Consider the following 14,020-nt stretch of genomic DNA (forward strand, 5'->3'; position numbering starts at 1 on the left):
CAGATGGCTGGGAACTGGTGTTGGAACAACTCTAGGATGTCAGCAGCGTGTGTGTGAGTGTGTATGTGTGTGTGTGTTTGTGTGTGTGCATATATGTGAGTGTTTTTCTGTGATTGTTTTTCTGTGTGTGTGTGTGTGTTCTCATTACCATATGAGCCCTCTCTTTGACTCTATAGTAACAGTTGCTATCAGCTCAGGTGTCCTCAAGTGGGTTGAGAGAGAGAGGGGGAGAGAGAGAGAGGGGGGGGGGAGAGGGGGAGAGAGAGGGAGAGATGGGGGGGGGGGGAGAGAGAGAAAGAGAAAGGAGAGAGCAAGAGACCAGGATAATCTGATTCCTCTCACTCTGTTGTCGAGGGACATCTACACTGTGGTGTCCTGTGGGTGCATGTGTGCGTGCGTGTGTGTGTGTGTGTGTGTGTGTGTGTGTGTGTATGTGTGTGTGTGTGTATGTGTGTGTGTATGTGTGTGTGTGTATGTGTGTGTATGTGTGTGTGTGCGCCGACGCATGTGTATGCACACTGGTTCATGCAAATTTGAGCACCTGCCAGCACTCACAGTTGGATATGCAAATCCTCTCATTTTCACTTTCTATAGAAATGTTGTCAACTGGAGGGAGAGGAGGAGGAGGGAGAGGAGGAAGGGGGGAGGAGGTTGGAGAGAGAGGAGGAAGAGGGGACGAGGATGGAGAGAGAGGAGGAGGAGGTTGTTATGTCCGTTGGCTCGTGAAGTGCCGCTCGGTCTCGTGTCAAGAGGATTTCAAGCCTCAGCATTTCCTGCCCCCACCCCTCCCCCTCCCTCACCTTTCACAGACATGGTTGCCATGGGTACTCATTATGGTATGCATAATGGAGGACAAGCCCCTCCCCCCCGTCTCTGAATCGACAGTTGCCCCTTCGCTGCAGATTGGGATATCAAATATTCATCCATTTAAGACCCCTCCTGCTCTCTCTCTCAATCTCTGTCTTTCTGTCTCTCAGTCCATCATTGTCACCTGTCCTCTGTAGATACGTTCCCCCTGTACGTTCCCCCTGTCCCCTCCCCCTGTCCTCCCCCTGTCCCCTCCCTGTCCCCTCCCCCTATCTCTCTCCCTGTCCTCCCCCTGTCCCTCCCCCCTATCCCCTCCCCCTGTCTCTCTCCCTGTCCTCCCCCTGTCCTCCCCCTGTCCCTCCCCCTGTCCCTCCCCCTGTCCCTCCCCCCTGTCCCCTCCCCCTCCCTGGGCCAGCAGAGTTCACTGTCTCTCCTCTCCTCTAATCTCCTCTACTCCTCTGCTGTCAATGTCATCCGTCATTTTATTCATACAGCACCATTCATACACATCAATGTAGCACATAGTGCTCTCCATGAAAAGAGATGGATAAAATCATGAATCATAGGACAAAGATGGTGTAAAATAGAATAAAAACTATAAAAACAGAGAATACGAATTAAGAACACTAAGATATTTAAACAAGTAAAGCTACCTGGTAAAAGCAATGTGAAAAAGGTGTGTTTTAAGATCTCGCTTAAAAGTTTGGGTGGTCTCAGACATTCCCAGGTCCTCTGGCTGGTGTTCTAAAGGCAGGGTGTTCTAAAGGCAGGGTGTTCTAAAGGCAGGGGCTGTGTTCGGAATCGCTCCCTATTCACTATATAGTGCACTATATAGGGCGTCAGCCATTTTGTTTGTAGTGTCCGAATTCTCCACGGAATTTTCGTTCCCTATATAGTCCACTATTTATTACCCACAAGTCACCTTGATTTCCAGGGTACAGTGCATGTACCCTACATTTTCTCCGGTATACCACAATGCAATGCAGTTGAGTTGTCTCGCGAAGAGGGCTGTGAACGGAGGATGGCGGCGCCAACTTTCGTGTATAAACTGAAGGAACTCTAGCTTGCGGAGCTAAATCGTAAACATGTAATGTTTGTAAACATGTTAGTTGATCGTGCGCTTCATAGCGAGCTAGGTAGCGCGACTATAGCCAACGTTACATCTTGCAATTAACAGACAGGACCAAAGTAGAAAAACCACACATGCACATGATTAGAATTTAAATTTCAACACTTTATTTGGGATTTAACATTCAAAATGAACACACAAAAGCAAATCCGATACCACCTGAGTGAGTTCATCTCAACCTGCAGCGTGAATGCTCCGACTTGTTTGTTTACACGCGGGCGCATCCGCCTGCATCACACGAATGACCGACGCATTTTTGTGACGTTCGGTGTAGTGTCCGAATACTCCTTAAACCATTCCCTAGGTAGTTCACTACATAGTGAACCCTATATAGGGAATAGGGAGTGAGGGAACGAGGGAGCGATTCCGAACACAGCCAGGGTGTTCTAAAGGCAGGGTGTTCTAAAGGCAGGCTGCCCCCCCAGGCCTCTTAGTCCTGGCTCTAGGAACCAAGGACCTGAGGGACCCACTAGGTGTCTGCTCTCACGCCTCCTTTCTCTGTTCTCTCCTCTTCTCTCTATCCCTTTATCTCTCCTCTCATCTCTCTACTCATCTCCTTTCCTCTGCTCTCCTCTGTTCTCTCCTCTCTTCTCCCTCTCCTCTTCTCCTCTCTTCTCCTTAGGAGATGTACAGTAAGCAAACACACACACACACACACACACACAAACACACACACAAACACACACACACGCATCTCCTCCCACCGAGCTCTTCTCAGCTCAACTCATTGTTGCACTCTGACTCATTCACCCATTCACACATTCACACATTGTCATTCACACATTCACACATTCACCCATTCACACATTCAGCCATTCACACGTTCACCCATTCACACATTCATCCATTCACACGTTCACACATTCACCCGTTCACACATTCAGCCATTCAGCCATTCACACATTCATCCATTCACATAGAGACAGACAGAGAGAGAAAGAACAGAGAAACAAGAAGCTCACTTATCTGGCCCCCGGGTGATTACTGTTTTTTTTGCTTCCCTCTGGAATATGTAGAGAGTGGGTCGTATGCCCACCTCCCTTGTTCTCTGTAAAGCGCATTGTGTTGCCTCTGGGTATGAAATGCGCTATACAAATAAAGCTTTGATTGATTGATTGATTGAAACACACAAGCGTCAAGAGGACGAAACGCATCTTTTTATTATTTTAGATTTTTATTTCTTTTTTTTATTTATTTCAGGATTCGAGGGGGGGGGGGCTCTTTGTTCAGCCACACACACGGGCGGCCATCGTTCATGGCGCCTGGGGACCAAGTCCAAGTGCTCAGTCCAGGTCCTGGTCAGGGACCGGACTGAAGATCATCAGTTCTTCTGCGTGTTTTTCGTATTGGGTTCTTTTGAGAGGAGACCCTTTGCACGGGGAGAACATGCAAACTCCACACAGAAAGGCCCAGAGACCTTCTAGCTGTGAGGGGGCAGTACTGCGCCACCGTGACGCACTTGAGCGATTTTGGGGTTCTTGCTCAAGCGCGGGGATCGAACCGGGGACCTTGTGATCCCCAGCCGGCCGCTCTACCTCCCGAGCTACGTGTGGGCATGTAATACATACAGTAATACACTGAGACCACCCAACACAGCTTCCCTAACACACAAACACAGTTCACACACACACACACACACACACACACACACACACACACAGAGCCTTCCCAATAGCCACAGTTACAGCTACTGTAAAGAGGTTGAGTGAGCAGCGATGTAGAGAACAAAGAAGCCAGCCAAGGCCACCTCCTCCTCTTCTATGTGCGTGTGTGTGTGCGTGTGCGTGTGTGCGATGCGTGTGTGTGTTTGTGTGTGTGTGTGCACGCGTGTGTGTATGTGTGCGTGTGCTCCGGAATGTTACAGATTGTTCTTGTCATATCCAGTTACACAGGTGTGTGTGAGGGTGTGTGTGTGTGTGTGTACCGTATGCTACAGATTGTTGCTGTCATATCCACTCCCATCACTGCCACAGCGTTCCAGTCTGATAGATGAATCACTTCCAATCATCTCAGCCGAGCGAGGAGTGCTGCTAAAACAGGCTGGATATACCACAGGAAGCACCACACTGAAAACATTATGAACTTCAATTAGGCTTCTGTACGTTCGTGAGATTGGAGAGAGAGAGAGTGTATTGGAGAGAACAAAAATTGATATGGCTTTTTTTATTACAGTATGACTGTGTTTTCTGATTGGTCCATTATCCATACAGAACATATGAGCCAATCAAACCGTGATATTAAAAACCAGGGGGCTGTTTAATGCTGGTTGCCGTGGCTGCGGTTCTGAGTTCCGTGCCGGATTGTGTTCTGTCTGCGCTCTGGCAACGCGGGCCAGGTTGTTTATTGTTTATTGTTTATTGTTTATTGATAGGGATCCTCATAGAAACTGCTGGTGTTCTTGGGGTCCCAACTATACTAGTTAATACAGCGTCAGCACATAGCTAACCTCCTCTCTGTCCTATCCTCTCCTCCCTCATACCTCTCCTCACTCCCTCTCTCTTCCTCTCTCTCTTCCTCACTCTCACTCTCTCTCCCTCTATCTCTCTCTCCCCCTCTCTTCCTCTCTCACTCTCTCTCCCTCTTTCTCCCCCTCTCTCTCTCCCCCCCTCTCTCTCCCCCTCTCTCTCCCCCTCTCTCTCCCTCTCACTCTCTCTCCCTCTCTCCCCCCCCCTCTCTCTCTCCCTCTCCCTCTCTCTCCCCCTCTCTCTCCCCCTCTCTCTCCCTCTCACTCTCTCTCCCTCTCTCCCCCCCCCTCTCTCTCTCCCTCTCCCTCTCTCTCCCCCCCCCTCTCTCTCTCCCTCTCTCTCTCTCTCTCCCTCTCTGTCAACACCTTTCTCCTCCACCCCTCCTGCTGTCCTCAGCTGTACTCTAACCCTCTGTATAGAGTACCTAAGCGGAAGCAGGAGGAGAAATCAGAAAAAATATGAATTCTTGATCCCAAGTGATTTGTGCCATGACCATAACATGATGTTTGTCAATTCAAAACATACATTTTACTCATTTCGGTTAACTTGCAACTTTGCTAACCAAAACGTTGTGAAGCTGATCTCACATGCCAGTTCTTACAGAACTGACTAACTCTCCTTTCGCTGCAGCTCTCAACAAGGCCAGACTAATAGTTTAATCATTTTAAACTCATTCTGGAATAACTGTTTTACAGTCTTACGAAAAACTGTGACTTTCCTGACTTGCAGGCATCATATGTGATGGTCATGGCACCATTCAAACAGGATCAAGAGATAATTAGTTTATCACCGTTGACTAGTGGATATATTTTTCCAGAAAATAAGGTCCCATGGGACAGCTCTTCCTGCTTCCACTTAGGTCCTCTCTTCTACTGTGCTCTGTTCTACTCTACCCAGCTCCTCTCCCCTCTCCTCTCTTCTCTTCTCTTCTCTTCTCTTCTCTTCTCTTCTCTTCTCTTCTCTTCTCTTCTCTTCTCTTCTCCTCCCCTCCCCTCCCCTCCCCTCCTCTCTTCTCCCCTCCCTCGCCCTCCTCTCTCCCCTCCTCCCTCCCTCCCCCTCCCCTCCCCTCTCCCCTCCCCCTCCCCCTCCCCTCCCCTCTCCCCTCCCCCTCCCCTCCCCTCTCCCCTCCCCCCTCCCCCCTCCCCCTCCCCTCCCCTCCCCCCTCCCCCCTCCCCTCATCTCCCCCCTCCCCTCATCTCCCCCCTCCCCTCATCTCCCCTCCTCTCTCTCTTCTCCCCTCCTCCCCCCTCTTCTCCCCTCCTCCCCCCTCCTCTCTCCCCTCCCCTCCTCTCCTCTCCTCTCTCTTCTCCCCTCCTCATTCTCCTCTTCTTTCTCCTCCTCTCCTCTCCTCTCTCCTCCTCTCCTCTCCAGTGGAGCAGAGCCAGGCCGGTGCCTCAGTGATCAGATGATCAGTAGGAGACACTCCATCCTCGGCTTAATGATCTCTTTCTCTCCTTTCTGCCCTCCCCCTCATCTTCCTACACACACACACACACACACAAAAGACCCACCTACACACACCCACACACACTCTGCCGGGTTACGCAATCCCCAGAGTGGGTCTTTGTTGGCATGACAGCCACCAATGCCGTGCCCACTGGAGCGCTCCGTTCTTCCTGGCCAAGGAGGCCTCTCCTCCACACCCCTACTGAAGGGTGTGTGTGTGTGCGTGTGCATGTGTCGCTACTGTACATTCACCGCATACAAATCAATTTTCTCTTCTGCCACCAACCCACATACACACACACTCCCCCCCACACACACACATGCCCACACACACTCCCAAACTCCCTCCCACATAACAATCATGCTGACCAATAGTGTTTGGCCCTCGTCTGAGAGTTTCCACTTCAACATGCGTTATTGAACCAGTAGATGAAATCCATATAGACCAGAGCCCTGGTCAGGCTGCTCCCTGCGTGTGTGTGTGTGTGTGTGTGTGTGCCTGGTCCGGCCTGGTTGTGTAAGATGCCGGTTAGATGTTTCCTCCGGGAGTAAGAGATGACCATGGATATGAACTTGTGCTGGTCTCTTGTGGAGATACCAGTGCCAGAGATACCAGTGCGTACATACCTCTCAGACATTCCCCAGTCCTGTCAGACGGAGGCAGAGTCGCTGCTGTCCCTCTCTCTCTCTCTCTCTCTCTCTCTCTCCTCCTCTCACTGCCTCTGTCTCTCTCTCTCTCCTCCTCTCCCTCCCTCTTTATGTCTGCTTGTCTCTCGTTCCGTCTCTCCTTCCATCTCTCTCTCTCTTATGATATTCTATTATTCCCTGTACATGTAATTGCGCAGACTCACGAGATGCGCTCCCACCTCCATCAGTACTGTAATGAAACAGTGTACGTTGTAAAGATCAATAGCTGTTTTATATACCAGTGGAAGACTATTGATCAGGCTGGGATGTTAAGCTCTATTAAAAGGCTCGGAGCCACCACACAAACTGAGTCAGCAAAGACTGGAGCCATTCTGCTGTGACAGCAGCTCTGCTTAAAGACTACCTAGCTACAGTAGCTAGTCTTGCAACGCCACTGAGATATCCTGTATTATAAATATAATATATAATATATAATCATATTCTAACCAGGAATAGTGCTCGGAGAGCACAGGCCTCTGCCCATGATTGCATTTTGTGGCTCTGTGCACGTACGTGTGTGCAAGCAGACAGTGGCGTGCACAGACATTTTGGGGGGCAGGTGCTCAGTGAAAAATGAGGGCACCTTGCGCGGCGAGATGTTGACGGGGGGGCAGGTGGGTGCTGACAGATAATTTGTATTTTGATTGTCGCGCGAGTTGTTGACAGGGAGGGGGAGGGGGGGGGTGCTGACAGAGGGGGGCCTGAGACTTGATTAAGATTACTACATAATACTAAATATTCAGCTTAAGTATACTGATAGCTTCACATGCTGTACCAACAACAAATTCTACCGACATTGGTCGTGTGGTGGTCATAATTACGTTAAATCCATTAATTGATTATGACTAGCTAGCTTGTTTAGCAGGTGAGCAGTCGGCTAATTTAGGCTCAGCTGTTTGGCGCTGTATGAGACCTACTTCACAACAGAGACAAATAAATGCAAGTTCTAGTTTGGCAACTGAGGCTTAGGGGGCAAACAATACACTCGTTTGGTTTATGTGTTAGTTACCTGGCTGGTTAGCTGTCATCACTCGGGCCCTCTGGATGGGGAAAGGGCAGTGGAGGAGATGTGTGTGCTGTGTGCTGTGCTGCTGCAGTGCGCCTCCGTTTGTGTCCGCTTTTCGCGTTTACCGTTGACAAAGGAAGAGAGGGAGGGGAGGGGCACAGGTGTGCCGCGGGCACGTGTGTGTGTGGGGGGGGGTCTGGCAAAATTACAACGCATTTTGGGGCATTATTATTACACGTCACCATGGGCCACATACAGTAGGCCTACACTGTAAAAAAAAAAAAAAAAAATTATAATAATTTTTAAAAAGTAACTTTCAAAAGGGCACTTGCCTTGTCCAGAGGGCAGGTGCTCTAGCACCACCTCCTGTCTATCTGTGCACGTCCCTGCTGAGCAGGACATGTTTGGTGTTGCTGTATTCGTCAGGTCGAGAGCTTTATTCCAAACCCCGTGTCTCTGTGACTCTTCCCCTATGAAGATATGTCTGTTTCAATCCCCTCCATTGTCAGTGAGTATCCAAAATATGAATGGAGGTGAATGGCCGGCCATATTTGAGCGGCTCGTGGACCCGCCCCGTAATTCAGATCCGCTCCAAAATTGAAGAGTTTCTAAGTTGGTCTATGCTACACCCTTCCACCAAGTTTCATGACAATCGGTCTGGTAGTTTTTGCGTAATCCTGCCAACAATACCAAGAGACAGACAGACGGACGAGCAAACAAACCAACACACGCCATCGAAAACATGACCTCTAGGGGATAATTATCTGAGCTAGGCTAGGCTAACTACGCTCTCAAGCTAGACCAACGCCAGTGAGAATATCTCCCTAGGCTAGCGAGGCTCTCCTCAGCGTGCTAAGCTGCTCAGGGAGATGAGCTGAGGATCATGGATCTTGTAGTTAAATGTGTTGATGGAACCATAGTTCTCTGTCCTGCTGAAACTGGCAGAGTCATGTTTGTTTACGCTCACATTGAGGAACCCTCTCTCTCTCTCTCTCTCTCTCACACACACACACACACACACACACACACACACACACACACACACACACACACACACACACACACACACACTACTCCCTTCCTTTGTCGGTGCACTGTGCGAAGAGAGTAGCCAGTTTCCATGGAAACGTCTGGGCTAGATAAGCTAACACTGCAGCATGTCTATCGGTCTGTGTGTGTCTGTGTCTGTGTGTGTGTGTGTGTGTACAGTAAGTGTGTGTGTGTGTATGTGTGCGTGTGGCTGTGTATGTATGTGCGTGTATGTGCGTGTGTGTGTGTGTGTGCGTGCGCATCTCTCAGAGGGAAGGAATGATGATTTATGAGGCGTTAATGCAGTGTGTAGAAGAGCAGATAAACCAGAGTGTCATCAACACTACTCATATTCACGCTTTATGGTGAGGTCTCATCTTCTCCTCTCTCTCTCTCTCTCTCTCTCTCCCCCTCTCACACTCTCTCTCTCTCTCCACCCCCCTTGAGCGCCCCCCTCTCTCTTAACACAAATGCAGCCAAGTGAATTCCACACCCCTATCAGTGTCACCATGGTGATAAACATCTCCACGGCGATAACGACTGAACAGCGTCGTGGGGGCAGAGCCTCACATTTCAGCTGTTATCGTTCCCCAGATCCAGGGTCAGTTTAGGTTCGCCTGACACCCAAACCTGGAGCGCAGGAGAGGGAGAGAGTAAGAACTGATGGGTTTCTGATAAAGATCGCATGATCGTTCAAATAAACTATTGGGAAGAGTCCATTGTTTATGCTCCAGTATGCGGGTTCGACTCTTTTGTCCTGCACCTGGTCTGCGTAGTGGATGAGCAAGCTCTTTTCTTTTCAGAGAATAAGAACTGACCTGTGACCAGCCTTATTGTCCAGTGTTGTTGTGTGTGACCCTGTCTAACGATGGCCAACGTTTTGTTCTCTCTGTTTGCAGAACTCTCAGAAGAAGAGAGGAGCTCGTCCCAACAATAAACCTGACAAGAAGCTGTCTCCCCAGGTAACACACACACACACGCTCGCACAAACACACTGTACACACGCTCTGCATATCCTGTAGACACACACACAAAGACACACACACACACACACATTGTGCACACATGTTCACACACACACACACACACACACACACACACACACACACACACACACACACACACACACAAGAAATTATCTTCCTGTTGAATAAAGAACACAACGATCTCAGCACTTCATCTCCGGGCACCTCACACACTGCTACTGACCAGGGATACAGTTCCGTACGATCCATTCTACGATCCATTCTACGATCCATTCTACGATCCATTCTACGATCCATTCTACGTTCCATTCTACACTAGCTGTAGAGTTAATGAACGCTGTGCCGTCTCACTTCCTGCCTGTCGTCTGGTGTTGATGTCTCCGTTGTGTGAGCAGGAGGGGGGCGGAGTCTGTGTCATCCACAGGGAAGATGGCGCCACTATTATCCTGGATCACACCAGCTACGATGACACAAACAATACAGTACACACATCATCTCTCTCTATCTCTCTCTCTTTCATCCCCTCCCTCTTTGTCTCCCTCTCTCACTCGGTCTCTCTCTCCCCACTCTCTCTTACATAGAGACACACACACACCCACACACACACACATCCAGTAAATGCTGGGTATCATTTCTCTAAACCACACAACACGCATGGTTATTAAAGGCTCCACAGCTTCCCTTTAACGAGCTGGTAGACGGTCCATGACCATAGCTAATAAAACCGGGCAGCGCCACGGATCTGCGTCTGGGACCGCCGGGCCGTCTGGGTCATCCTGGGTCACACCCTGACGCAACACAGCACAGCTATTACAGCAACAGCATCTGCTGGCTATAAGTGATACTTGTGATCCATCTCAAACAGGCTCTTTAGAACCAGATGCAGAGTAAGCCCGGTCTAGACCAGCTTAAAGAGCGTTGTTGTTGTGGGCCGGTATCGACGACGCTCAGATGGCTGTGCCAACGACCACGCCAGTGCTTCTAACAGCTTGTCACTGTGGTCTCTCTCTCTCTCCTTCTCCCTCTCTCTCTCTCCCTCTCTCTGTATCTCTATATCTCCCTCCCTCTCTAACTCCCTCTCTCCCTCTCCGTCTCTCCATCACCCTCCCTCTATATCTCCCACTCTCTCTCTCCCTCTCCTTCTCTCTCTCTCTCTCCCTCTCTCTCCCTCTGTCTATCTCTCTCTCTCCCTCTCCTTCTCTCTCTCTCTCTCTCTGTCAGGAGGACAGCTCAGACCTGAAGTGCCAGCTCCACTTTGCCAAGGAGGAGTCGGCCCTGATGTGTAAGAAGCTGGCCAAGATGGCGAAGGACAGCGAGGCCATGAGGGACCAGCTGGCCAAATACCGCTCGCTCTACGGAGAGGTGGACACCTCGCTCACCGTCGAAGAGGTCACTACACAACTAACAGGAACAATCTTGCTAACAATAATTAGCTGACTAACTGCAACTATCTAGCTATAACTAGCTAGGTAATTAGCAACGAAATGAATAAAGACAATGATGCTTATGTACTAATTGTAAGTTACTTTGGATAAAAGTGTCTGCTGAATGACTACAATGTAGAACGTAAACGATAAAAAAAGTCCAGGCTCCAGGCCTAGTGTACGAAGACGACTACTTCCTGTCTTGAGTGTTTCCTGTCGTGTTCCCCAGGTGGCTGAGTCACCCCACACCAGGGAGGCGGATGTCAGAGTTCACCTGAAGCTGGTGGAGGAGGAGGCCAACCTTCTCAGCCGGCGGATCGTGGAGCTGGAGGTGCGGCCATCTTATTGTACAACACAACTTTATTGATATCCCCTCAAGGGCAAATTTCTCAGGCTCCAACCAGGCTATCAATAACATCCACGCTAACATACACTATTACATTTTCCCCTCAAATCACGTCAGTTTGTTGAAACAGCATCCACTGAAGTCTATTGGATATTAAGTACTCTTCAAATGATATCTGGTCTCTCCACTGCTCAGGTGGAAAACCGCGGGCTGCGCGCTGAGATGGACGACATGAAGGGCCAGGATCTTTCTGTGGGCGGTATAGGGGCGGGGCTCAACCTAGGTGGGGGCGGGGCCGGCCTGGGGCTGGGCGGAGCCTCGGCGGAGACCGTGATGGAGCTGCAGCGCCACCTGCAGTTCGTGGAGGAGGAGGCGGAGCTCCTACGACGTTCGCTCCTGGAGCTGGAGGAGCAGAACAAGCTGCTCATGAACGAAATCAACCGCTACAAGTCCGAGCTGCCGCCGTCGCCACCGCCACTAGCTGACGGTGCGCTGCGCGACTGCCCCGCCGCATGCCTGCCGGAAGGGGGCGTGCCCTTGATCAGCGCAGAGGCCCCTCCCCCACAGGAGGAGGAGCTACAGGCTGCAAGGATGCAGATTGGAGAGCTGAGCAGCAAGGTGATTACAGCATATCACTCTAACTCAGTCCGAGGAAACACCTAGTGCAGAAGTACTGATTGTGTGTTATTCTGACTAAGTTAATGAATATTATTTTATTGTTTGAACTACGTATATGTTGGTCTGAGAAAAGGTTTGTTAAATTTAACTTAACCAAACATAACCAAACAGACTTTGGTCCGGTTTCACAGACAAGGCTTAAGGCAAGTCCCAGACTAAAATGCCCTGTTTGAGCTGTTTTATCTCAAAACCACTTGCAAAGACCTATGTTAATATAGTTGTAGATTTTGCCTGTTCTGGATTAAACCAAACCGATTGCAAGAGGGAGGATTAGAGCTACTTTAGGACTTCATTTAGATATTCCAAAATTCAATCTTAAATGACTCTTTCAAAGAGGAAGGTTTATCTTGTGCTTAGTGCTGTTTGTGAGCCAGCTTGGGCTGTAGACCCACCTGCTCTAACAGAGGCCAGCCAGACCAGTATTTGTAGAGAAATCCATTAAATTACTTTGATGAAATAAGTTTCCAAGACCACTTTAGTATAATAATACAAATGTTTGTTCTGTACACAATTAAAATAGTGTGCAGCAAAATTAAGTGAGTGACTAAACGAAGGCTGGTTTCAAATGTAGTTTGTGGTGATTAAAATATTCACACTCATGCCAAATAACAAAACACTTATTCTTTATATCATATTGTTCACCATGGCTGGTAAGCACAATCGTCTTACTGTCTTGAGATCATTTAACTCTCTTCCAACTTCCGGTTTTCAAAATAGAAGTTTTACCATTTGCCTTCAAAATAAAAGCTCTGCCATTGTTTAGTCTCAAGATCCACACCAGTAATGGGCTGCATTCTGCATCACGTACTTCCATACTATATAGTACGCCATAAATGTATGTAGTATGTCCCAATACATAGTATGCCACATGCAGTATGGCAAAAATACCAGAATGTTCTACTACATCTGGTCGTATTTTGCAGTATGTAAGCCAGCACACTTTTCTAGCTATTCTCCGCCGGAGGCATTGTGATGAATCCCAGTTGTGGACGAATGTCGCTTCATGGACAGCGACGGATACGGTCAAATTTCACACAATGGCACAATGTTATGACAAGGTAGTATGTCCCAGTTTGATGCATACTGCATGCAAAGTACTTACTTTCTAACGGCAGCTGTAGTACGTACTGGTAGTAAGAAGTATGCGATTGGGAACGCAGCCATGGAGTTTTCTGGTCCATTCCGGGGTCTTATGAGCGCCATTAGACCAACAGCTGTGCTCCTAGTTAACCTAATGAGGCTCAACCCAGGTGTTCGTATTTAGGTTTAATTACCTCATGCCATGGGACTCCATGGTCTCCAAATAAGACACATTTAAGCCCCGTTCACGGAAGGCTACTGAAATGTCTGTGAAACCGTCCCTTAATATAATCATGACATGCAATATGGTATAATAATAATAATAATAATAATAATTAACTTAATTTATATAGCACCTTTCTAAACAAATGTTACAAAGTGCTTTACAAACAATCATCAGTTCACCAAAACACAGGATAAAACACAAACAGTGGAAAATATAAGTAAAATGTAATTAAAACTAGTGCTGCGAGCAGCAGTGAGCGGGCCCTTGCACCCCACGCGTCGGGGTGCGCGCCGTTAAAGGGTGTGCTATTTCGGTGTCCAGTACTGAGAGAAACTTCCCGTCACCAGTAGGTGGCGCTCTAAGCGTGACTCAATACCGACACATATATGTGGTCAGGACGGTACCTTGATGAAGCGTGAGAAATGTTGTGTAAATCGGACAATGTATGTAGGACTTATGATGACTTCCTGCTTGACCTGTAGGCGACGCTATAAGCATGACTCAATACTGACCTACAGATTAATTCAGGATGCGACCTTCATCAAGCGTGAGCAATGTGGTGTTAATCGGATAATGTTTGTAGGAGTTATGAGGACTTCCTGTTTCACCAGTAGGTGGCGCTGTAGGTATGACGCAATACTGACTTACAGATGTGTTCAAGATGCGACCTTCACCAAGCATGAGCAATTTGGAGTAAATCGGATAACATAT

General features: G+C 48.7%; 1 protein-coding gene across 1 annotated transcript in view; it reads left to right on the forward strand.

The window, feature by feature from the left end:
- Positions 1-14,020, forward strand: part of LOC311315442 (microtubule cross-linking factor 2-like) — a gene marked incomplete at both ends in the record, with an annotated part of 71,381 nt that overhangs the window by 37,214 nt on the left and 20,147 nt on the right. Inside the window, 4 exon segments of the mRNA XM_084446112.1 lie at positions 9,469-9,531; positions 10,777-10,944; positions 11,209-11,310; positions 11,521-11,943. Coding sequence (XP_084302238.1) covers positions 9,469-9,531; positions 10,777-10,944; positions 11,209-11,310; positions 11,521-11,943 — 756 coding nt within the window.

This window comes from Borostomias antarcticus, assembly GCF_949987555.1.
Source record: "Borostomias antarcticus genome assembly, chromosome: 11".
In the NCBI taxonomy this organism is placed as follows: Eukaryota; Metazoa; Chordata; class Actinopteri; order Stomiiformes; family Stomiidae; genus Borostomias; species Borostomias antarcticus.